The 24805-nt window shown below is 39.9% G+C and overlaps 1 protein-coding gene across 1 annotated transcript in view; it reads left to right on the top strand.

Annotated features, from left to right (window-relative positions):
- Positions 1–24805, top strand: part of thsd7ab (thrombospondin, type I, domain containing 7Ab) — a 119586-nt gene that overhangs the window by 41517 nt on the left and 53264 nt on the right. The window contains exons 3-8 of the mRNA XM_026317399.1: positions 4580–4828; positions 5960–6144; positions 13546–13701; positions 15282–15485; positions 21357–21551; positions 23710–23956. Coding sequence (XP_026173184.1) covers positions 4580–4828; positions 5960–6144; positions 13546–13701; positions 15282–15485; positions 21357–21551; positions 23710–23956 — 1236 coding nt within the window. The remainder of the gene's footprint in view (positions 1–4579; positions 4829–5959; positions 6145–13545; positions 13702–15281; positions 15486–21356; positions 21552–23709; positions 23957–24805) is intronic.

The raw sequence follows: 24805 nt of genomic DNA, 5'->3' as shown, positions 1-24805 counted from the left end.
CTCTTCAGTCTTATTAAAAAACATGTATTTTATCATATAATGAGTCATGCAGATACTGTATTAAAACTGCCAGTTTAGTCTGATGGCTTAATAACACTAGATTTGAGTGAAAGTATGTTTTTGATTTCAAATTAAGTCAAATTAATTATACAACTAAGAAGCATTAGAAAAAGATGATGTAGGTCACCGAGAGATAAAAACAATAATATGAAATATAAAATTAGAGCTCCGTCTATTAGAAACCCATCCATTTACTGTTTGATTTGAATTATGCTTTCAGTCAACACTATTATCAAAAATACGCCCTTTAACTGTATCACTCCTTCCATTCTTCGTGTTGGTAGAGGCGTGTGGGATCTAACCTCTCGCCCTGACATTATTATTGCCGTGAGCTACAAAGCCACACTCTAACTGAAAATAAGATAGATCAAGTGGCTCTCAATTCCCCTCATTCTCTGCAGAAGTCTCTGCCTGAAGTGCACATCAAACATTTACTCCCAAGAAATGAATCTGCCACCAGCAGCAGAGACCATCACGTCTGATGGGAAGGCACAATAAACATAAACTCTTATAGGAGGTGTTTAAAAGTTTAGGTCCAACAGTTTATTTTTCTCTGTGGAACTAATTGTTCCTCTATAGAAGTCAGGATGTGCTGAATCAAAAATCCTTAAGTCAAAAATATATTTACACTGACTGGTTAATGTTATTATTTACATACTGAAATGTCACATTTTCATTTTCATTTCACTTCCGTCCTGTGGTGTTGGATATCTCTGTGTAAATACAGACTGACAGACCGAAATCTGACACGTGCTTTAGCCAGATGTTATTAAGGTGTGAATGCATCCATTTCTCCAAGACACATCTGTAACAATCCCAGGTATGTTAGTGGCCATTGAAGTAGACACATGCAATTTCTCTCTTTTTTTTTTTTTTGGGCCCTGTGATAATTGCAGCAGAAATAGTTGCCTTTCCCTGTGTGACTGAAGTGGTAGGAAGAAAGCAGCAGTCACATACAGTAACATGCATAACATCTATCTGATTTGTGTCGTTGTGAATGCAGTATCTGTGTGGGGTATCTTGTCCATGGATACAGCTGTTAGGTGGATAATGTGAAAGTAAACACTTAAAGCACACAAGCTTCTCCTCGCCTTTTAGCCATTAGCAGATAGATTACCCTCATCTTCTGGACTGGAGGAGCATCGACTCTATTTTGCATCTATCTAGAAGAAAACCAAGACAGATGAAGTCAGATTTATAATATGTATTATCAAGTAGTGTAATGTGAAAAGGTCTTAGTCACTTTAGATGTTTAGAAGTTTCAGACAGAACCATAAAGGACTGCTGGATCTTAAACAGGAAGAACAAGGGGTTCTGCAACAGATTATATGAGATCTTGATGTCAAGTGGATTACATTTTGGAACAGAAGACACTGAGACATTTGAAATCCCCTGAAAAACTCTGGCAAGTTCTCCAAGAAGCTTAGAACAACCTACCTTGAAAAACTGCATGCAGGTGTTTGAACTGGTGCTGTTTGAAAGGCAAAGGGGTAGTCACAACAAATATGCATTTGATTTAGTTTTTTTTCTGTTTATTGCACTTTATATCAAGTAACAAGTAAAAAAATATTTAGTTTTTCTACAGTTTTCTATTTTTTTTTCTATTGCACAGTACTGCATGTTTGCTAAAGTAGTATTTGCCTATCAAAAGAAGTATTGTGTGAGGCTTTTTTTAAATGAGCTGATGCTCAAATATAATTGTGGAGGCGTTTTGAAACTGACCCACTCACTTTTACTGTGAATATAACAACTTATTATAACACTCTGGTACAATTCAGTCTCCAGAAACAGCTTACAAACCATAGCAGTGGTAGATCCGTCTACCACGGATGACCAGAATCAACAAACACCTGATAAAAATGGTGTTATGGCTCTTATCACAACATATATTGATGAGAGTCATAATAATGCTAATAGTTTTTCATTAGATGACATAAGGTTATCAGCAGTTCTTCAAAAAGATGACTCTTGGTTCTGCCGTCTCTTTTTTTTTTTCCTCGACTGACAGTAACTTAAAACTCCCAGAAACTTAGAGGTGGAGCTTTCATCAGATCTCCGATCTCCAGGAAAGAATTGGTGACAATATCAGTAGAGCAAACCTCCATTTACCTCACATATCTGCCACATGCCACTGTACTTTAAGATTTGATCAATTATGAACTAAATATATTCATTAATGCTTTGTTGGCACCGAGCATTCAAGAGTGACTCGGATCAAATATTTCAAAGGAACTGTGAAAACAACTCACATGCCCTTAGGAGCATAAATATTAATCCTTGACTTGTTTATTTCTTGTTCTGAAATATTCATCGTTGTTTTTGCCACTTTTGGAAAAGTGGAACAAACTTCCCAGTGAAGCAGTAACCCAGTCACATTCTAGCCAGACGCTCTCAGAACATCTTGCTCACTTCATTTCCAATTTTGTTTGACGAACATCTGTCGCTGGGCTATCACTTTCTCCGTAGTCCTCGGCTCAACCCAAATGGGCCACCTCCTCATAACTTGTGTCCTATTAATCACACATGCATCATGCCCTTTTGAATTTTGTGCTGTGCCACTGAGGGGGTGTATCACATTACATCATTGCATTTAAAGCCATGGTGCCATGCACTAATTTAGTGTTTTCTTTTTCTTTCTCCACAGCTTTCAAGTTATAAAAACCTTCTTTAATCACTTGACCCACATAGAATTATGCTTTTATACAATTTCTGCAGCACAGTGTTTTGATAAATGCTTACAAGTGTTGAAACACCTACTGACTGATTTTATTTTGTCTGAAAGCCCTTAGACTCCATTGTTGCAAGTTACTTTATAAACCCAAAAGACTTAAAAATGAACATTTTTCAGACATCACCTTATTTATTTAAATACAGAATGATTGCGCCCTCATTCTGTCTGAATGACTGAGATGAAGAAATAATGACTTCTTTTTGCAATTCTGAAATCTCCACATAAATGCTCAGGCAACACGCAACAAATGACAAAGACTCAAAGGATCCAGTTGCAGTGAAAATGGGTCATTGGCTGCATTAGGGGCTTTTTTTAAAACACAAGAAATTCCATCTGAGACAGGAAATCCAGACATCACCCTCAGTGCATTGCATTCGCTGTTTAAATTCCTCATTGTTTTCTACCGATGCAATATGAGCCGGCGTGTTTGGCACAAAAACAAGATTTTTCACAGCGTTGCTTCAGTACCACTTCAAAGACTGCAGAGGTGTTTTTAATCTGCAAAGACACAGGAGTTAAAGAAAAAACACACACACAGCTCATTCTCAGCTCCTACATTTTCTCATGTATACCGCAAGTCTGAGTTGCTGGAGGTGAAGTGTGGTGGCAACGTCTAAATGAGAGGTTTCTAAATGAAGCAGAGCTGTAATTAGCACTAATAGCTCGTCAGCTGCATCGCCCCGAGGGGAAAGACATCCAGACTGAGCAGCAGAAAACAGTCGGCTTCAGTTAGAACAAATTTCTAATGATTCGGTAGGGGCCTAAAGAGGACGGGTTATTCATTACATCTAAATGCTATTTAGATGATCAAAAGATGTGTGTGAACAATGATCAGAGGTTGTTTGGTTTTATTTAGCTTTTTTAACACTTAAGACCTTGGGATACACACACCACATCATACCATTCCTGTTTTACTCCTAATGTGAGGATGGTTATGGATTGTATATGCTAATGGAAGTAGCTAATGACCAAATGTGGCACCAGTCGACGGCAGACAGTTTAAAGTGAAGCCTTGCACATCAATTGTGGTGTCACATATCTATTTCTCTCACATGTTCAAAGACCATAAACCGCTGCTTTAAAGCTTCTTGGCACATATTAAAGAGGCAGTGAAAGGTGAGTGAAGAATGGGGCTTTGCTGTAATGAGGTGTCAGTAAGCTGCACACTGTGCGACTCTGTTTACCATAAAAATGGACTGTGACCATTTGAAGCCACAGGATAATACAGACATGAAAAGAAAGGAAAAGGATTGTTTGCATATTGTTTGCATTTCTTTTCTCAGGTTTGGGCTCCTCACTTAGTGCAGCTGGAGAAGTGTGGAACGATTAGTTTATCAACTACTGAGGGTGTCAATAGACAATCATTACCAAAGGTGATAAAAGGCTAAGAGAAAGAACCAAATGCCAAACTTTTACTGGTTCCAGCTTCTCAAACGATACGATTGGCTGTTTGTTTTTCTTTGCTTTATTTCACTGTAACTGAAAAGAAATGGTTTGACAAATATGTCTGGTTACCTTCGATGAATGGGAAGATGGAGCAATTTAAGAGTGGGAGCAGGGGATAAATAGCTGGTCTGGCTCTTTCAAAGCTAAAATAATTTTCCTTACCACTACATGCAAATCTCTCATAACTAATTTGTTCAATTGGTATAAATAACACAATGTAAATACAACAAACTGGTTTCACTGGTCAATTAACTATTTCTTGAATATTTCCTTCATTGTATTTTTACCTGGAAGTCTTGGCTTAACATGAATTCCCCTCCCACCCTCTTTTTCATTTCCCAGTTTATGCATCCTGAGGGACCTGCCGCCGACCGTCCAGTCCTGCATCCTCCCCAAGGACTCCCAGGTGACCGAGTGGGGCGAGTGGGGCTCCTGTTCCAAAACCTGCATGGACCCTGAGACTCCCAGAGGAAAGCGCACTCGGAGCAGACAGGTGCTCCAGTTCCCAGTGGACGAGGGTGCTGAGTGCCCACCACTGGAAGAGTCCGAGTCTTGTGAACCTCAGGGTGATGGCGTACCGCCTTGCCCCACGTGAGTTCCTCCTGATGAGGGGGGAGGGGGATGCAGGGGGTACAGCAGGGAGCAAGCAGATGCTTTTTGAAGTTGAGTGAAAGTGCAGATATGGGATTCAAAGCTTTGCACTAGACAGGAACACATGTTTCACAGAGATACAATCGTATGTTGGGATAGGATAATACCCTCGTACTTGCTTACCACATGAAAACCCTGCTAGAGTAAGAATCACACTGCAGGGGTTCATTCTGCATTCAAACAGAGCTCAGGCAAAAATACAGTAAAATCAAACTATTTGCTTTTCAGTCTAACCGACACTGCACACTTCCTGTTGACTTCTCTTTACTCACATCACCAAGTTATTTTTCTCTCCTGGGTGGCCCCTGGGTGTGTGTGTGTGTGTGTGTGTGTGTGTGTGTGTGTGTGTGTGTGTGTGTGTGTGTGTGTGTGTGTGTGTGTGTGTGTGTGTGTGTGTGTGTGTGTGTGTGTGTGTGTGTGTGTGTGTGTGTAAGAGACGGCATATGGAGATAGATTAGTGTAAGTGCTTGGGCTCATGCCAGACACAAAGTAAAGACAAATGGAGGCAGACTGCAAAGGATATTTGAGTCGCACTAACTCACTCACACACACACACACAGAGTGAAAACTCACAGATGGCCTTTTGTTTCCTCTGTTTTATCATATAGCATCTTTACACACTGCCACTATACTTCCTACTGTCATCCTGAAGTGTTTTGATTTGTGTCAGACCAGTCACATGTGGCCCCTTACACATTTGATGGTTTTAGGCATCTTTTTATAACTTTATGATATCAATGGCAGTTTCAGTAAATAATATTATTTTCTAATGTTATTATTAGTAGTAGTATTGACCAAAATAAACAAAAATAAAAAAAATAAACAACAGAAACAGAAGTAGGTGGGTTGGAAATCTCCATATCCATCAAAGTTCTGCCATACTTTAAATTAAAAGGCCCATTTCATAGGAAGCATAAATTGGGTTATAACTGTGTGACACATCTTTTTGTGCTAAAGTTAGTCCTGCAAGGTTATTAATGCTCTGTGCTTTGACACAACATCACACCCACACAGAACTCTCACACTCTTGGTTCCTCTGTCTCTGCTGTGCCCCGTTCTCTTTCTCTCTAGTTACACCTGGAGAACCACGGAGTGGAGCGACTGCCGCGTTGACTTGTTGCTAAGCCAACAGGACCGTCGGCGTAGCAACCTGACGGGGCTTTGTGGAGGAGGCCTACAGACCAGAGAGGTTTACTGCGTCCAGGCCAATGTTGAGTTTCTGAAGTACCTGAGCGACCTGAGAGAAAAAGACAAAGGTAAAGTTAAAATCATACCTCAGCGTCCTGCAGGATGAAAGGCCTGAAGATGTTATTCTGATGTATTTGCACATTAGTCACATCTCAAGCTTAGATATATGTCGTGGACCAAATATTCACCTACATTTACTGTATAGTTTGGAAGGTCAAACGTCAATAAAGATGTAAGAATATAACTATCACTTTAGTTTAGTTTAGTTTAGTTTAGTTCCACCTTATCCTCACATTATTTGCACAACTGAAATGTTTCTGCAGTCTGAGCTTATTTGTGTGAAACAGCCAGTAAATCCAACTACATTACATCACAGGTTATTTTACATTAACTGTAGGTAGTTGGCAACATAGGCACTGACTATTATGAGTCAGCGATGACACAGACTGTGTCTGTGAAATGTTGTTGCGACAACTTAGCCTCTGAATCAAAACTTACCTTGAACTCCAGTTCTCTCTGCTATTTTCTGCTCTCATACTTCTCCAGTTTCCATATGTTTATGAATCGGAGTCAAAAACCCGCAGGATAAGTGCAAACTTTAACTTAAGAGTATGCATCTGCAGAGCATGTTTCTTTCTGTTAGCACCCACTCACTTCTTTGCATTGTTTTGATATGCAGTAATATGCACTACTGATTATATTACTATCTGCTTACAGTTCAGTCCGAACACACATTTAGCAGTATCATTTGCACCACATACAAAGTGTTAAAGCCCCAAAAATCTGGCTTCAGATCTTTAGTTACCCTCTATATCTGTTAGGGTAAGAAGCAGGACACTTAAAGAATAACAGTGACTGTAAAACTTTGATTTTACCAATAATATACTATTTTATTTGATATATTGTCACTTATAGTTTTATTTATGGAGGAATTGCTGCTATTTGGGGCAGAATTAATTATCAAGGTTTTTTTTTTTTTAGAAGGTTTTGAGTCTTGAGGCCACTCAAACTTCTGCCAACTCAAGAAAAAAAAAGATCAGTGAATCAGTGGACATTCGTGACCTTCAAAATGCAGTGTTCAATAAAAGCAGCAGTGGAAATGGCACCCTCCTGCCCCTTTGCTGTCTCCTGCAGTTTGTAAATTGGTTGAGAAATCCAGTTTTGCACATTATAGTTGTACTGATCTCAGGAGGCAGTCAGCCATCAGTGCTTTAAACAGAGTCAACACCACAGTTTCATACATGCATCACACAGCATAGCCAGAAACATATCAGCTGAATTCTCAAGTGTAATACAGACAAATTTGATCAAGCATTGTTACATGACAACTTACATCCTCCAATTCCCCGACACAGTGTAGAGGAGCAGCAGTCCCTGGGTGGACTGGTAGCAGATAATTGTATGTCAGATGCTTGAAAAAACATAAGACATAAGCCGAGATGTTGACTCAGTTAATGTCCAAATACACAATGACATACATACATTAATAGTCACTGTAGTATTTTTAAATCTTCTGTCTTGACATATCCCACTGCGGCTACGTTGTCAGCTTCCAGCTTTATGTTTGAACAATTAAAGAAAAACCGGTCTTTTATCTGCTGCCCTTTTCTCCTTCCAAACTAAATCAGGAGTTGTTTAGAACTGGGATTTGTCTGCTTGTGTCTCCTGCTGTGACTTGTCCATGACCACAAGCACAAAGGCCTCCACTCTGACACTTGTCAAGCCAGCTTAGAGTCAAAGCTGCCATCTTAAAGAGGGTGTTAAAGACATTAGTTGAGACTAAGCTTATGGAGACCAACTGTGCTGATCGCGTGAGAGAGAGTGACGAAGTCTAAGAGAAGCTGAGATTCCCAGTCATCACTTGTGCCAAATGTGGAGAAGTGCTGCTCTCACGCAAAATAAAAGTACAGTCACATGTGTTTTTCGGCTTCTGCTTTGAGCGAGTTCTATTTGTCCTCCAACTTAGGAAGAAACAACCTGGTTCTTGTGATTGCACCTGCAGCTGGAAGGTTCTTTTGTGCTGCCTGACTTTATTCATTATTGTGCGTTTTATTGTGTTGATGGGCAGCATCAGAATTCACATTTATTTGCATGAATTTGTTGGAGATTAAATTTTATTCTTTCATATGGTTTTGTTATTAATTTAAAGTCATTTTTGTGATACTGGATAAATTAGTGATTAATGACTTATGAATGGAAGGTTGGCAGAACATTTGCTATGCTGCTGCATTACTCCTCAGAGTCTGAATTGATCAGCAGTCCTTTGGTTCTAATTAAAGCAAAATGAGTCTGGTAGCCACTGACAAAGTGTATTGTATAACAGAGAGAAGAATGTTTAATATACACTATATGGGACCGTATGTCCCTCGTGCTAGTGCTGATCTGTTAAGAGGGATGTTTCCAGGGTCGGCTGTGCTAAAATGTGCGTGACATATACACATGCACCAAGTTCTTATCTTCTTGGCACAGGATTTCTTTTCCCTCCGTTGGGGGGTAAACTTTCAGCATACCACAGAGAGAGTGGCTGACTGAAGTTTACTGCAACCAGCGCCTGCTCTCTCCCCTGTGTTATGCATAAATATCACCGTGCAAAAAGGGTGGAAGATACCCTCAGGCTAAGATCTGGAACCAGCTTACCACCTCCTAAATCTTAACCCTAATCTTTACGGAGGAGTAGCTCCAATTTGACCTTAGATCAGTATCACAGCATTATTCCCTCAGCTAAGACTGTATAACTACAGGTTTGAGCATGCTCAGTTTCAGGAGCATAAAGATCCCTGAAGCACTACTTCAAGCCTTGTGGCAGCTGACATTTTTGTCACCTTTCCCAGGATCTGACAAGAAGACTGACTTTAAAAGTCCATTAAAGGTGCATTAACAGAAGTTTTTACAGGTTCTCAAGTTCATACTGTATATGAGGATTAGATCAATGCCTATTAAAATTTTGGACAACCAAATGTGGTTGATGGAAGTGAAGAATTTTAAGGAGTATTTCTGTATTTTGGCCTTATTCACAATGTTTCTTAGAAATGAGAAAATCAGTATCATCCAGGGAAAAGTACTAGCCTCTTAAAATATAACTACAAACTTCTTTTAGACTGTGATATTTTCTGTATCTCTACACAAGCAGAAATGTAACAGCAATAGTTTGTGATTATATGTGCTTATACTATTTTTTGTGACCACTTAGTTCTGACATTTTGAACTAAGAAAAGTGCAGCTCAATAGGTTGTATAGGGACACTTCACTGCTACAGTAACACAGTTCACCCTAAAAATCAGCCATAAAACCAAAACTAGCTGCTCTGAAAACAAAGACGTTAAATCATGTCAAAGAGCCAAGATACGTCTGGTGCACTGAAGTTAAAAACACTGTAATCAGATTTCATTTGATCCACCAACAGCATCTCCAACCTGATGCGATGACTTGGTCACCAACGGTTTATGTTGCTTTTTGCATCTGTCAAGGTGATGGACCACGAACAGAAATGATCCTCCAGTGTCACTGAAACATTAGAGCGTTTGAATGTGAACAAGTCTGGGTGATGAGGCTCAGCTCCTGCTGTTGCTGCTGCAGTGTTGTCTGCCAGTCTCTGGTGTGCTGTTTCCCTTCACTCTCTGTGTTTTTTGATAAGTGCCTCGGCCCCCTCGGTGTGTGCGTAGCTAATAGTGCTATCTCCCCTGTAATTGCAGCGGGTCAGACCCAAAGACAGCAGAAGCCTAGTGTCCCCCCTCTCCTCTCTATCACCTTCCAGATTACAGGTAGGTGTTTTTCGTCACGCTGATAACAAAGCCCCAGCCTCCCCCTGCTTTATGACTCCCAGGTGTCTTTTAGTTTTTCCTCTTTTTTCCAATTTCTTTCTCATTGTCAGCACCCTCAGCTCTGTCCTCATCTGTTTCCTTCTCTCCTCTCTACAATATTCCCCTCCTTGTTTTCTCTCTCTTCCTCCTTATTCCTTCTTCTTTCCTCTTCGGTGGCCTTGTCCACTCTCCTCTCCTTCATTTATCTATTCTCCTTTTTTCTATCCTTGTTTTCTTTTATCCTCTCAGTTCACCTTTACTTATTTTCTCCACCTTTGTCCTTATTTTCTACCCTTGTCTTGTCCCCTATCCATGTTTCCTCTTCTATCTTCCTCCCTTCTCTCCTTTTGTCTTGTCTTAACTATCCTCTTTTCGTCTCCTCTCTCTGTCCTTGTTTCTTTTCCTGTCCTGTCTCCTTTCTGCTATTTTACCCCTATCTGTCTTCATTTCCCTTCCTCTCTTCTGCCCATTTTTCTGTTCCTTTCACATCCTCTATTTTCTTCTCCTCTTCTCATATTTTTCTCTTCTTCATACCTTCTATGTTTCCACTTATCTCTGTTTTTCTTTTCCCTCCTCCTCATTTCCGTTCTCCTGCTCTCATTTCTTCTTTCTTGTCCTTCCAAACATTTCCTCTGCCCTTGTCTCCTCTCTTCTTTCCACTTATTTCTTTGTTCTTGTCCTTTCTCCTCGTCCATCCCTGTCCCCTCTCCTTCTCTCCTTCCTTGTAGCTTTTCATCTCCTCTTTTTAACCTCATCTACCCCATGATGGTTTTGTTTTTCCTCTCCTCTCCTCTTATCAACATAACTATGGGCCACGAAGGAAAAAGAAAACAAAATAATTCAAACATTGATTTTAACAAGTCTTTGAAGGTTCTCTTCACTGCTGTAATGCTTTAGATTTATAAAGACATTAAGTGTACACAACAAATTTCAACAAAGTTACAAACCAGCTTGAAGCGTTTAGCGTTGTTGCCAAATTCAACAAAGTGATGCACAGTATTTCAACAGTCTTGTATTCTCCCATAAAAATCCAGGCAGAAGAGCAGTTTGAAGGGACCATAAGGAAAACTTTGTTCTCCCATAAACAGAATACGAATAGTGAGACGCGAGGCATTTTCCACTGCTGCAGACAGTAAGCCACACTCACATTAGGGACTTTTTTTTCCTCTGCTGTCAGTTCAGCACAATAGAAAAATGAGCTCACTGGAGAATACACTATAAAATGGACTAATACAGCAGCAGCATATATAGAGAGTTTTTTTTTCTTTATCACACAGAGACCAATACTCTGCTGGTCCTCAATTTTGTATTCACAAATGGAGTGATGTTAAAAGATTGCAGTCAGTGTAGGTCCCCAATAAGACGTGGATTAACAGTGGCTCAGCAAACTCACTATTTGACTTTCAGTGTATTTGTTAGAGGAATTAGCCATTTTGCATTTCAAAAGCCCCACTTGCTTTTGCCTCTACAGTTCTGAGGGAATTATGATTCAGCTCTCCTGACTATATGAGACTTTAAGCTCTTGGATGTTTGTAGGAACAGGAAATAAAGTGCCTCAGGTTGAACATGTGAAGAGATTTTTTGTGTGCATTACCAAATATCCGCTGTAAAAAGTATGTGAAAATGATCACTCAATTGAAAAGTGGAGATCAATCCTTTCTCATACTTTGTGGAGACAAGCCTCAGAACATGCATGCATGTATTTTTAACTTTCATGCCGCCACTGATGCTTTAAAGGAAGGAGGTGGATTCCTTTTTGAGGAGGGGGGACTTTGCTATATGCCAAGTAACAGATACCACAACAGATGGTACCAGTTCAGTCTTTAGTCTCCAGTAGCATCAAATTAAGTCTGCTCACATTAGGACTACCTCAGTGTCATGAGCTGATCACAGAAGATGGAAACAAAATTAGACACTGGCTCTAGAGAGGTGATACTGATTTGACAAAAGTACTTGACACTATATTGTATTACAGTATTTTTTCAAATATGGCTCTCCTGTTTTTTTCAATGCTCCCCAGAGCTTAATTTACATGCCAGTATTTTTGCAGTGTAGGAGGTAAATTCTTCTGCTGTTCGGTACAGCATGTACACTTCTTGGTGTAAAAAAGTGAAACTACAGACTATAAACTTTAGTTCTAGTTAAGCTCTTAGGTGTTAGCATCTTTTAGGTTTGACTTACAAAGAGTGTTTCTATATTTTTATGTTGTTCATTAGTCTTGAGAGTGCATGTTAAGGATGTTAAGGTGTTTGCTGTGTGTGTGTGTGTGTGTGTGTGTGTGTGTGGGTAGCAGCAAAAGAATGGAGACTCAGAAGTGTCAGTCTTAGTACGGAGCTCCAGGCTGAGGGCGGCTCCTGTCTGGACTCACTCTCATCACCACTTACGACCTGGACGTGTGGAGGTGCTATACTGTTGAGTTGGTGCTTTAAAGGGATAGTTTGACATTTTGTATAATACACTTACTTGATTTCTTGCTGAGTCTCTCTTGCATCCGTCTTCAGAAAATGAAGCTAGAGCCAGAGGTTGGTCAGCCCTGAGCAGAGACTGGAAACAGCTAGGATGGCTTTTTGTTTAAAGATAACAAACATGATCCAAAATACTACAGATTAGTACAGTTAGCATACTTTGAAGGTGCGGGTAGGTGGATTTTGTTACCCCAGCTAGCTTCATATTTACCATATTGTCATGAGAGTGGTATCAATCTTCTCATCTTTCTCTCAGCAAGAAAACATATGAAACATATTTCCCAAACTATTCCTTTAAGGTCCATAATTTGTAACTAGTTCTTACCCAGGGGATTTACTCTGACCGTAAGCTCTTCCTCCTTTCCTGGCCTCATATTTTCTGACAGTCTCCACTTTGTAGTATTGAATAAAGACAGGGTGAAAAAAGCCCAGCATGCCTAACTGCAATAAACATTGGCACTACTTTGAAATGACACTGACATACATACAAAATGTGCATGCATAAATGCATAAATTCAGTATCTTTAGAAACACCACACATCAAATCTATTTATCGTGACGAGGTTCGCCAGACATGTAGGAATGTATTCTGCACAGCTGTCACAGAGCTGTGCCTCGCATGGCAAGAGCATTTCTCCTTTTCATTTCTAAAAAGTTCCACAGTGGGAGTTCAGACAGACATGCACTTACCAGTTGCATCAAGGAAAGGGCTTTCTAAATACAACACTGCACGACTAGGGAAAGTAGATGCCAAATTACACCTCATGAAATAAACATGAGCCCAGACATTGTCTCTGTTCTCTCATGGTTTTAGTGTTATATTGTTAAATCCTCTCTGCTGTCGCCGTTAAGAGTTGTGGGCAGGGCTACACAATGTTTTATGTTGCTAGCAAGGTGCTGCACAAGATAATCATTGCTAATTTATCATTCTGACATGCTAACAGGATGGCGATAAACAAAACAAAAGGATAATAATGTCTGCTTCACTGGCATGTTTTTCTTTCACTGTGGTACTCATCTGCTCTCTTCAGGGATTTTAATTCCACAAAAAAAAAGTAAATAAGGGTTTTGTCTCGTTTGTTGGTGTTGATTGTAATGCTGGTAAAAATGCCTCACACAAAGACAAACCAGAATAGGATCAAAGAAAAACACATTCAGTTTATCTGCTGTTTTATTTTATGTTCTGTCCTGCTCATTCTCACAGCTTCCTGTCCAGTGGAAAACAAACTGTGCAAGGGTCCAGTCCCCAACAGGTCCCAGCTATGCCATATCCCCTGTCCCATCGAGTGTGAGGTGTCACCCTGGGGTGCCTGGGGACCTTGCACCTTTGAAAACTGTGATGATCAGGCTGGAAAGAAAGGTACAAAGACACGGTACAAATAGATAACATCATGGTGTAAAAGCATCATTTAATCATTTTTATTATTTTCCAAAGTTACTGTGTTGAATTGATTAAAGACTGTAACTGCCACTGGCTCAGGGCAGTTGTGGTGTTTGAGGTTTTTGTAAATACACTCACCACCTTCCCTTCCCTCTCACATGTATTCATTGTCTTTTTTTTGCTCTATTAACGATGTTGGTAAGTAATTACTCCATCATCTGTCATCCGCCCGTCCTTCTGGCACTGATGTTTTATTTTGTGATGAAAAATCACCGACCTCTTCCTTCACGCTTTCTATTAAGTACACTAATGTATGAAATTTAATGTGGAAGTAATATATTATTATGCAGAAGCTATTTCAGTGGCTTTTACTGGAGTAAACAAAACAACTGGTTGTAAAAGATTAGGTGCTTTTTTTTACGCTGTGGTAAATGTTATTATTGCTATTCTCCATCCAACACAACAATAATATTTTTATACACATTATTAATCAGTCTGAAAGTATTTTTCATTATAGCTATCGCATAATGTTATTGTGATTTTTAAACTGGCTATAATTCTATATTGTATAGTTTCAGAAATGTCCAATGAATAGTTCATGTTTAAATGTAATTACAGAGGTTATCTTATAAAAATATTCAGGAAATATAACATTTCTGTAAGAAGTACTGCAGCCTCATTATAATTGCATATTTAGTATAAAATGTATTAGCAGTATTTAGCAGCCGTGTAATCATTAAATTCATAGTTTGACTAAATTGAAATACTCAAGCAAAATTACATATAAATCTAATGTGATATAAGCGTCTGTATGTGAAAGAGCAATTACAGTAAGTGATCAACACTGTTTCACTAAAACTAAAAGAATAATGTCAAAGGCTGAATTGTTTATGACTTGGTTTGGTTGGTCAGCAAATGTTTCTCTGCACAGTTTGTGTGACATTACTGGGAATAAAAACCAGACAGGCGGCCTCAAGCTCCGTCTGAGTGGGGAAGTCAAGAGATTTCCTCATATTCCCATTAGTGTCTATAAGCTGTTTTATAAAGTCAGCTGTGAAGAAACATAACTGAAACAGATGTTTTACTTAAGTACTTTTACTTTTACTTTTACTTTTACTTAAGTAAAAGTCCAATGTGTCCCAACCTGGGGGTCAGGCTCTTTTCAAGGAGCCAGATCACCAGATCAACCTGAAGGGTCATGATGTAGAAAAAATTCCTTCTGCTACTCAAACTTATATACATATTTGCATTTTTCTTAATTTCTGTGACTATGGGTTGCAACCTGTCACAATTTATTTTTGAAATTTCTAACAAGTAGTTACCAACCACAGATTTAATCTTTCACAATGAATTCTGAGCTTTTAATGTAAAATATTATAAAATCTTGAAACTACCTTGTAGCTAAAACTGTCAAAATATATGTAGTGGTGTAAAAATGCAGTATTTTCCACTACTGCTGTTCATACACTTGAGATTGTTCTGGGAAGATATTGTTTATATATTTGCTGTAATTCAGATGTAAAAGAGCCTTTGTCTTTGCATTTCTTGTCTCGTTGCAGGATTCAAACTTAGGAAGCGTCAGATCATCAACGAGCCAACGGGAGGTCCTGGAAACTGCCCACACCTGGTGGAGGCGGTGCCATGTGACGAGCCCTCGTGTTATGATTGGCAGCTGGTCAGTCTGGATCAGTGTGTCCCTGACGATGAGAAGCCGTGTGGCCCCGGCGCTCAGCTCCCGCAGGTCCGGTGCGTCAACAGCAACGGTGAGATGGGAGAATCCAGGCTCGTGGTTCAAGTAGATGATGGGAGGTTACTGGAGCTGAGTTTGGTGCTAATGATACAGTGGGTACGGAAAGTATTCAGACCCCTTTAAATTTTTCCCTCTTTGTGTCATTGCAGCCATTTGCCAAAATCAAAAAAGTTCATTTTATTTCTCATTAATGTACACTCAGCACCCCATCTTGACAGAAAAAACCAGAAATGTAGAAATTTTTGCAAATTTATTAAAAAAGAAAAACTGAAATATCACATGGTCATAAGTATTCAGACCCTTTGCAGTGACACTCATATTTAACTCACATGCTGTCCATTTCTTCTGATCCTCCTTGAGATGGTTCTGCTCCTTCATTGGAGTCCAGCTGTGTTTAATTAAACTGATTGGACTTGATTAGGAAAGGCACACACCTGTCTATATAAGACCTTACAGCTCACAGTGCATGTCAGAGCAAATGAGAATCATGAGGTTGAAGGAACTGCCCAAGGAGCTCAGAGACAGAATTGTGGCAAGGCACAGATCTGGCCAAGGTTACAAAAGAATTTCTGCAGCACTCAAGGTTCCTAAGAGCACAGTGGCCTCCATAATCCTCAAATGGAAAAAGTTTGGGACGACCAGAACTCTTCCTAGACCTGGCCGTCCAGCCAAACTGAGCAATCGTGGGAGAAGAGCCTTGGTGAGAGAGGTAAAGAAGAACCCAAAGATCACTGTGGCTGAGCTCCAGAGATGCAGTAGGGAGATGGGAGAAAGTTCCACAGAGTCAACTATCACTGCAGCCCTCCACCAGTTGGGGCTTTATGGCAGAGTGGCCCGACGGAAGCCTCTCCTCACTGCAAGACACATGAAAGCCCGCATAGAGTTTGCCAAAAGACACATGAAGGACTCCCAGACTATGAGAAATAAGATTCTCTGGTCTGATGAGACCAAGATTTAACTTTTTGGCGTTAATTCTAAGCGGTATGTGGAGAAAACCAGGCACTGCTCATCACCTGCCCAATACAATCCCTACAGTGAAACATGGTGGTGGGAGCATCATGTTGTGGGGGTGTTTTTCAGCTGCAGGGACAGGACGACTGGTTGCAATTGAAGGAAAGATGAATGCGGCCAAGTACAGAGATATCCTGGAAGAAAACCTCTTCCAGAGTGCTCAGGACCTCAGACTGGGCCGAAGGTTCACCTTTCAACAGGACAATGACCCTAAGCACACAGCTAAAATAACAGAGGAGTGGCTTCAGAACAACTCTGTGACCGTTCTTGACTGGCCCAGCCAGAGCCCTGACCTAAACCCAATTGAGCATCTCTGGAGAGACCTGAAAATGGCTGTCCACCAACGTTCACCATCCAACCTGACAGAACTGGAGAGGATCTGCAAGGAAGAATGGCAGAGGATCCCCAAATCCAGGTGTGAAAAACTTGTTGCATCATTCCCAAGAAGACTCATGGCTGTACTAGCTCAAAAGGGTGCTTCTACTCAATACTGAGCACAGGGTCTGAATACTTATGACCATGTGATATTTCAGTTTTTCTTTTGTAATCAATTTGCAAAAATTTCTACATTTCTGTTTTTTTCTGTCAAGATGGGGTGCTGAGTGTACATTAATGAGAAATAAAATGAACTTTTTTGATTTTGGCAAATGGCTGCAATGACACAAAGAGTGAAAAATTTAAAGGGGTCTGAATACTTTCCGTACCCACTGTACCTCTGCACTACAGATGCAGTGTTTCTGGACTGACATTTTCAAGCAAAGTCCTACTTGCTATTTAGTCATCCTTAGAGTGCGTTGTGCTTTTGGCTCACCTCTGTTTGCAATGAAGTGCAGGTCTGACCTTGTATGAAAAATCCTATATTTTCAAAGTTGCCTGTCTACTGACCCTCCAACTCTTCTGCACAGCGCTGTACGTGAGGAGATTTCTATGACTGGACCCCTGGTCGCCATTCATCAACTTTCTCTCCAGACTCCTCTGCTTCACTCCTCCCTCCTCTCTTCCTCCGTTTAAACTCTCCTACATTAACACTTGCCTCATTCAGCATCGCCACCTCTCTCAGGCTGTCTCTCTCATTACAGTCTTCTTCTCTGCACGCACAATTAAACCTTACTCTCACTAAATCAAATCAATCCTTCGTGGTCCTGGGTCTCTGAGTATCTTGTGCCCTTTGCTGCTCCTGATTTTTACTGCTACTCTTTATTACTATAAATCTTAAATATAAGGGGAAGTGATGCAGTGATTCTTTCCATATTTCCTATTTGCTTCAGGCTAAAGAGAAATGTCATACAAAATAAGGCACAACACATTATTGATTTTTAGCCAGTTGTTTTTTGTTTTTTTTCTGGTAAGCTGTGTACTACACAACATACCATGCTTGTTTATTCAGCATGTAAATTTAGACTGTGCTACAGCTCTATGGATCTAATTCATTTCCAAATGTACTCAGTAAATCTTCATTTTATGATCCCGTGCAGTGACTTTGTTTATGTGTTCCCCACTAGAGAACTTGATTTGTCCTTCTAACGTCTCCCACAAATCACAGTTCAGGCATCAACTCCAGGTATTCACTGGGGTTGGTCTGATGGATACTCCCCCCTTGTACTGCAGTGGTAACAGAAACTCTGCACTGTTCTTTCCCCCCTGACTTCGGTTGATTGATCCCCTCCCCCACCTTCACTCCCTCATCTGATGAAAATTGATTTGTTCTGTTTGGATTTTCACTCTGTTTTTCGCCTGAGAGCTTTTTCACTGCGATGTCAGCTGTATATTTTCTCCAAGTGTGTCCCAGTCATAAAAGAAAAGGCCACACAGCTGGGCCCCAGACAGCAGGCGAAGCTTGATACAAATGTTATTGAAACATGGCTGCTTGATATTCCCCATATTGAACAACTGCTCTGTTTTGCAGAAAGTTGTTTCTTCTCTGCACACCAAGCATAAAGGTTTTCCTTTCATTCATCTTTTCTGTTCATTCATGTTTTCACTGTGTAAGCTGAAAAACTGCTCGGATCCCTTGTCACTTTTTATTTTCATGCCTTCCCTCAGTTCAGCTGTGATTGGTTCACTGCAGTGACATCTTAATGCGAAGTCAGGCCCTGTCTGACTTTTGAAGCTCAAGTGATTCTCCCTTCCTTGAAATTTCAATTCAACCATTGGAGGTTTTATACCTTGCTGGGTGCTTCACTTACAGAATGCAATATTCTCTATTTGGTTTATGGCAGCACATGAAGCAACATAGACAAATATCTGGGTCAACATAATCCCCTCATTATTACTGATGCTAGGTCGTTAATAAAACATGCACAATAGTGCGAAAAAAAAAAAAGCCCTTCTTTTGTGTTCAGTGACGCTTTCGTATAGAGACGAGCCACAGTCAAGAGTGCAGCAGTGTGAATATTCTACAAATGATCTATAAAAAGCATCATATTCAATTGTCAAAATGAAAAATACATGTGAAATGTTTCAAATTACCTCTGTGGAGTAGCAGAGCTTAGGTAAATCCAGGAATAATGTTGACTCAAACATCAGACATGTCAGTGGATAAAATGCTGGCTGCTCTTTGCTGTTCTGAATTTGGATTTTTAATGCCAGATAGCTTGATTATGTTTGTAGTTTCAGACAAGTATATTTATTAAACTGTCTCTTCTACTTAGCAAGTTCCATTTTAAAGCAACTTCACAGCCCGAGGACAACAAAAATACCCTTTTGAGTTTATTTACTAAATTATATTGACATTATCTAGAAATATTAAAATCAAATCCCAGTAAACTGCAAAGAGTCAAAAGGGCAGTGGTGAAAAAAGTATTCAAATCCTGTACTTGCAGAGTACCAGTATCACAATGTAAAAATACTTCTTTAGAAGTGAAAGTCCTGTATTAAAAATCATATTTAAAAAGTACAGAAGTAGAAGTATTAACAGCAAACTTTCAAAAGTATGCGTACCCAATAGCTGACTGTCTGCTCTGACATGATCAGATTGTTATTCCTCATCTCTCAGTAGATAAACAGTCTGTTGCTGTTGTAGCTGCTCGACCTTGAGCCAGTTTGAATTACTTTATATTTTTATTATATGGATGTCAGGCTCCTCAAAAATGTTACTCTGAAATGTACTTAGTAACTACAGCTGTAACATGAATGGAATGGAGTAATGTGAACAGTATTTACCCCTAAAATGTAGTGTGGAAGAAGTAAATACGGTAGCGTAAAAAAACTTCAATTTGATTTAAACGGATCAAAACTACCTACAGTACTGAAGTACTTAATTGAGGTATTTTGAATCACTGGTGGACCAAAACTACAGTAACTTCCTGGGCAGAGAATAATTACTTGCAGCTCTTTGTTTCGCTCTGCGTCATGTTCTTACTTTCAAATCTTCACTTCACATCTGCACGTTCTTTTTTCTGTACTAGAAATGTGACACGATCAAAGTGCCAGTCTGGAAAATAGCCTCCCCCGGTTGTCTTAGGGAGAACAGACGTCTTAAGAAAACAAACATGTCTCTGCAGTTTGAAAGAGACTGTGTGCTTGACATTGCGCCATCAATTAAGATGCACAGCTGTTCATGTTTCCAGCTGCACCAACTGTCTCTGTACTGAAGTGTAGCTGGAGTGTGATTATTATTTTAGCTTCCAAATTTATTTCATTGTCCAAGTTGTTGGTTTGTTGCATGGCTGCATGGAAACCATTCATAGTGTATGTGCTCTTTTCTTAAATTACAGTCTACACAAAATATATTGTTGAAGACTTGGAAATTACTTTGAGAATGAACACACGAAGGTGCAAACCAGTGCAAAAATGATGTTAAACATCTGTTCTCCAGTACACTGTTTCATGCACCAGTCATTTTATGAAGTCTGTGTGGTTTTTTTTTACACATTGATGGGTTAAGAGAAAAACATGTCATATGCTGTGTTGATGTTGATGTCTAAGGTTTGTATCCACTGAGGGCAAAGGTCGTTTGTACAGTGACTAGTATTTTTTGAAAAAGGTGATTGATTGTAATGTTTTGACTTTCTATGGTAACATGTCGATCAATCAGTCAGTAAACTGTAGATAAGGACACTGGAAATAGCCTCTTGCCCAACACATTTGGTGAATAAAGGATGGTGGCACAAACACATTATGTTTAATAAATAAATCAATATATAATTTAGCAAATGGTGACATTAAATTATAGCATCTTATATGCCACAAAGTAATGAAGGAGCAAAACTGTAATAATTACAGTGGTTAATACTAAAACTCTTGCCAATATCCAGGTTTCATTTTAGTAATTTATAAAATGACTTAGATGATTTCTCTTATTGCACAGTGTTAGCATGGTAATATTCGGCTATCCATTTCTTTGCTGCGACAAAAAATTTCCCAGAAAGGATCATTGGTAAATGCCAGAAAGTAAACCCAACATTTCTTTTGCATTATTTGCAAAACAAAACTGTCCCTCCTTGAAAATAAAAACAAGACCCAGAATCATTACCTGTAAACACAGAAATGTTTTTTTCTGTAATGACGATTAATTGGGACTGAATCTTCTCAGTTTCAGCATCAGTTGTCTCATAATAACTTTTGTTTCCCTGAGTGGAGTGATGTTAAATGTGGCTGTAGTATTTCTAGGAACCTTGTCTCTTCATGTTTATATCACGTTTCACATTCACCTATGGATGTTTCCCCATGTGTTTTTTTTGCAGTATTTATGTTATTACAAAAGTGAAACCTCATTATTAGTATTCTGTTATTACATATTATCCTTAGTTTACTTTTTATTAGCGAGTTGTACACATACGTGATATGTGCTTTTACTCTGAAGGGCAGCCCACGTCTGTTAAACTTTTCTACCAGTGTTGATCTTGTTTGTTTCTGTCACCTTTTTCTTCAGGAGGGGAGGTGGACAGAAATCTTTGCTCGTCCTCCTCGGTTCCAGAGCCTGTCCCCTGTGAGGTGCCTTGCTCAAGGGACTGTGTGCTCAGTGACTGGACCCCCTGGTCTACTTGCTCTCAGACCTGCTCCAGCAAGACCATAGAGGGCAAACAGATGAGGACCCGTTCCATTCTGGCCTACAATGCCGGAGAAGGTGAGTCTCCACCTGCTGACAGTGTTCTGCACCATCATGCATGGAAATATATGCAGATGAGGCCTGGATGTTGGCTTAGTCATGGCTTTTCAAGTCGTCCTTTGCTGTCACTCACTGAATGTCTGAATTTCACACTTGTCTGCATGCACATTTGTCCTTATCTCAAACAGTCTGCTTATCTGTCCTGGTGATTATTTCTGTTGGTATATCTCCTTGCCTGACACTCACTGTTTATCTGTTTCTAAGATCATTTCTGTGCATATACTTGTTCTCTCTGGTTTATGTCTGCTTGTCCATCTGTCTGTCTTCTTGTCATGTCACCAAACATTTCAGCAGAAAATCTTCCAGTGTCTTATCTGACTGTGTGTTTTCCTCACAGTCACTGCCATGGTTGTGGCATGGATCACAGTGATGGAGGGTAACGTGTAATTAAAGTTTCTGGTAGCTGTTTTAAACCTTCAGCTATGTGTCAACACATAGCAAAATGAAAACTGTTAGCTGTTTTTAGTTCTAAAAACTGGTACATTAACATAACTTTAGTGTAGCTTATAATAGAGTTCAGATTTATTAAAGCAGCTATAATACAGTGTAGGCTTGTTCACCATGTGGTAAATAGCTTCACTGTTTTAGCTGTTTCCTGTTGTCCTGCTGTAGCATTGGTTTATGTAGTGCATAGCTTGCCTGTCACATTAACATATCTAACGTCTGTATTTATCAAAGGTCTTTCACGGGTGCCAAAGTTTCCAGAACTTTTCGGTAAATCTTTAAATTTAGAGTAGAAAGTAGTAGCTGTGTTTGAAGTTGCTTTACTTGGTTGAGAAATACAAAAGATAACTATATTAAACTATAATCTGCTGTCTGTTCAGACAGATTTTTATGAACACACACTCATCAACAGTAGCTGAAGAAGCTTTGTCTCTCCACCGCTGGTTCCCCCTGCAGAGCCGATTATCTGATTAGATTTTGAGCTTCTTGGCAGATTTTACAGCTTCGTTGTTGAATATTAATGAAGAAAGAAAAACTTACAGGAACTAGTCAAAGCTGAAAGATACAGGGTTGATATTAATATCCAGCCACCTATATAGGATTGCATATTTGATAAATCAATAGGAATAATTAATGACCTATTTAGCATAACTGCAGTTAATTACATGGTGATTATGTTGGGACTTTATTAAGCCCATGGCTCTTACTGTTTGACTTCCATCAGCTAAATGATATTCAAGATGCATGTTACTGTAAGTGGCAATTGCTCTAGCTCATTGTACATTTGCCAGTGAATTATAAATTGTCATGCAAGCATGAATACATTTAAATAACCTAGAGTGGCTTAGTTTGGTGTCCCCCTTTCACTTTGTCAGTCATTGCTCCTTTACAGTTTTTTGTCGAAGTCATTGTTCAGCAGCAGCACATGAACATTTGAGGAGCTATGTCCTGCCAGGGTTGGGACTAGTATTGCCATGATGTCAGTCAGCTAAAGCGGCGTGGTGCAGTCAGCAGAAAGGAAATCTTTTCAGTAACCATTAGGTTGAGTTTTGTCTGAGTTGGCAGTCTGTGATTCAGACCCAACTGTGTCTACACTGCCTCTCTGTCAACTTCACAGCAAAATACAGGTGTGAAGGATTCTGTCCCACAAAGCCTCTTGGTCTTTGCACAAAGCCCTAAGTCTCAGAAGTTACTCTAAATGATAGAGGGCTGTCTTAGTTCATCGACCCAAAAACTGACTGACTATCTATAGCCTTGGAAAAGAAATGAGAGAGATGGGCACAGAGAAGGTGGGAAAACAGTAGACGGAGGATGTACACACCAAAGCTCTACACTGAAAGTCAGACCTGTGACTTGAAGTAGAAGTGATTTATTTAAACTGATCTCATAGGCATAGTCGCTGCAGACCAAAAATGCCTGCATGAAAAGAGCTGGGGGATGTGTAAACACATCTTTATATCTGTAATGTTGTTTATTCTGCTGTTTGCTGTGTGCTCGATACAGGTCTGCAGAGCTAAAGTGAGCTGCACAATTCTCTGTTGGTTCATCACTAGAAATGACTAGATTCATATCGCACATCGTTCAGTCCACTGTAAAAATAAAAGTATTGGTTAGTTCAGGTTTTACTCCTCTAATACATTTTTTGATGCTTGTTGTGTTTTGATGTTCTCAGGTGGTTCCCTGTGCCCAAACAGCAGTGCCCTTCAGGAGGTGCGGAACTGTAACGAACATGCCTGTACAGTTTACCACTGGCAGACCGGGGCCTGGGGCCCCTGTGCCGAAGACCCCTCTTCTTCATCACTCAACACCTCCATGAGTGTCCGTGCCAGTAGCAACAGTCAGGGTACCTGTTCCACAGGAATGCAGACTCGCAAGGTCATCTGTGTCCGGGTCAATGTAGGACAGGTGCCTCCCAAGAAGTAAGCTATTTTTCTCCTCTGACTTATTTTATGTCTGACTGGTGTCTGCTCCGGTGTCATAAATAGGTGTGCAGGCTGTATTTTCCAATGAAACATTGCAGCGGCAGCAGCAGGCCTATTTAGATTTTGTGGTTATTTCTTGCCTGCAGGATTTTTAGGTGCATGTAATCAGCTCCTGGGTTATTGTGTTGAAGTGAAGATTGCTTACGTCTTCGAGGCAAAATCCACCTGCTTTTAGCAGCAGTTCTCAGTCACATGTCCATCATTAGCTTCCAAGATTAGGCCCATTTTCATCTCAAACTCATCTACAACAGCTGATTTTACTGATTTGGACACTTTCATCCTAAGAGAAGAAACACTTCAGTGAAATCTAGAGGTGTCGTTCCATCAATAAGCGACAAGGAGAACTTCAGTTACCTTTTGATGTATGAACCCATTTGTCAAAGAACCTCTTTTGTTTGAGTTGAAAAAGGATTGAGTCATTCTTCAAGCACACATTTCTTACATTGCTAGGTCAAACTGTGATCTCTAAGCATCTGTTATGAGTCAGTGCACTGACAAGACACTAGGTACTTTTTGTTTGTCTATTTGAAAACACATCAGTGGCTAACTCATCTGTGATAAGACTGAACGTTATATGCAGATGTGTGTGCTGTATGATTAAGAAAACAAAGAAGAGTCAGGAAATGGTGAGAAGCAAAGTGACAGCAGGAGAGTAAAGTCAGAGGAAGCAACGAGCCACAGAGCTGGTTAACTAAGCTGAGCAGACGCTACATGAAGTTACCTCCCAATTCATATCTTCCCTTCACAGGCGACCACAGATAAATAAATAATCTGTCTGTCCCTGAA

The sequence above is a fragment of the Mastacembelus armatus genome, chromosome 16, assembly GCF_900324485.2.
Source record: "Mastacembelus armatus chromosome 16, fMasArm1.2, whole genome shotgun sequence".
Taxonomy (NCBI): domain Eukaryota; kingdom Metazoa; phylum Chordata; class Actinopteri; order Synbranchiformes; family Mastacembelidae; genus Mastacembelus; species Mastacembelus armatus.
Note: the sequence above shows the minus strand (reverse complement) of the source record. Positions and strands in the feature narration are given on the sequence as shown.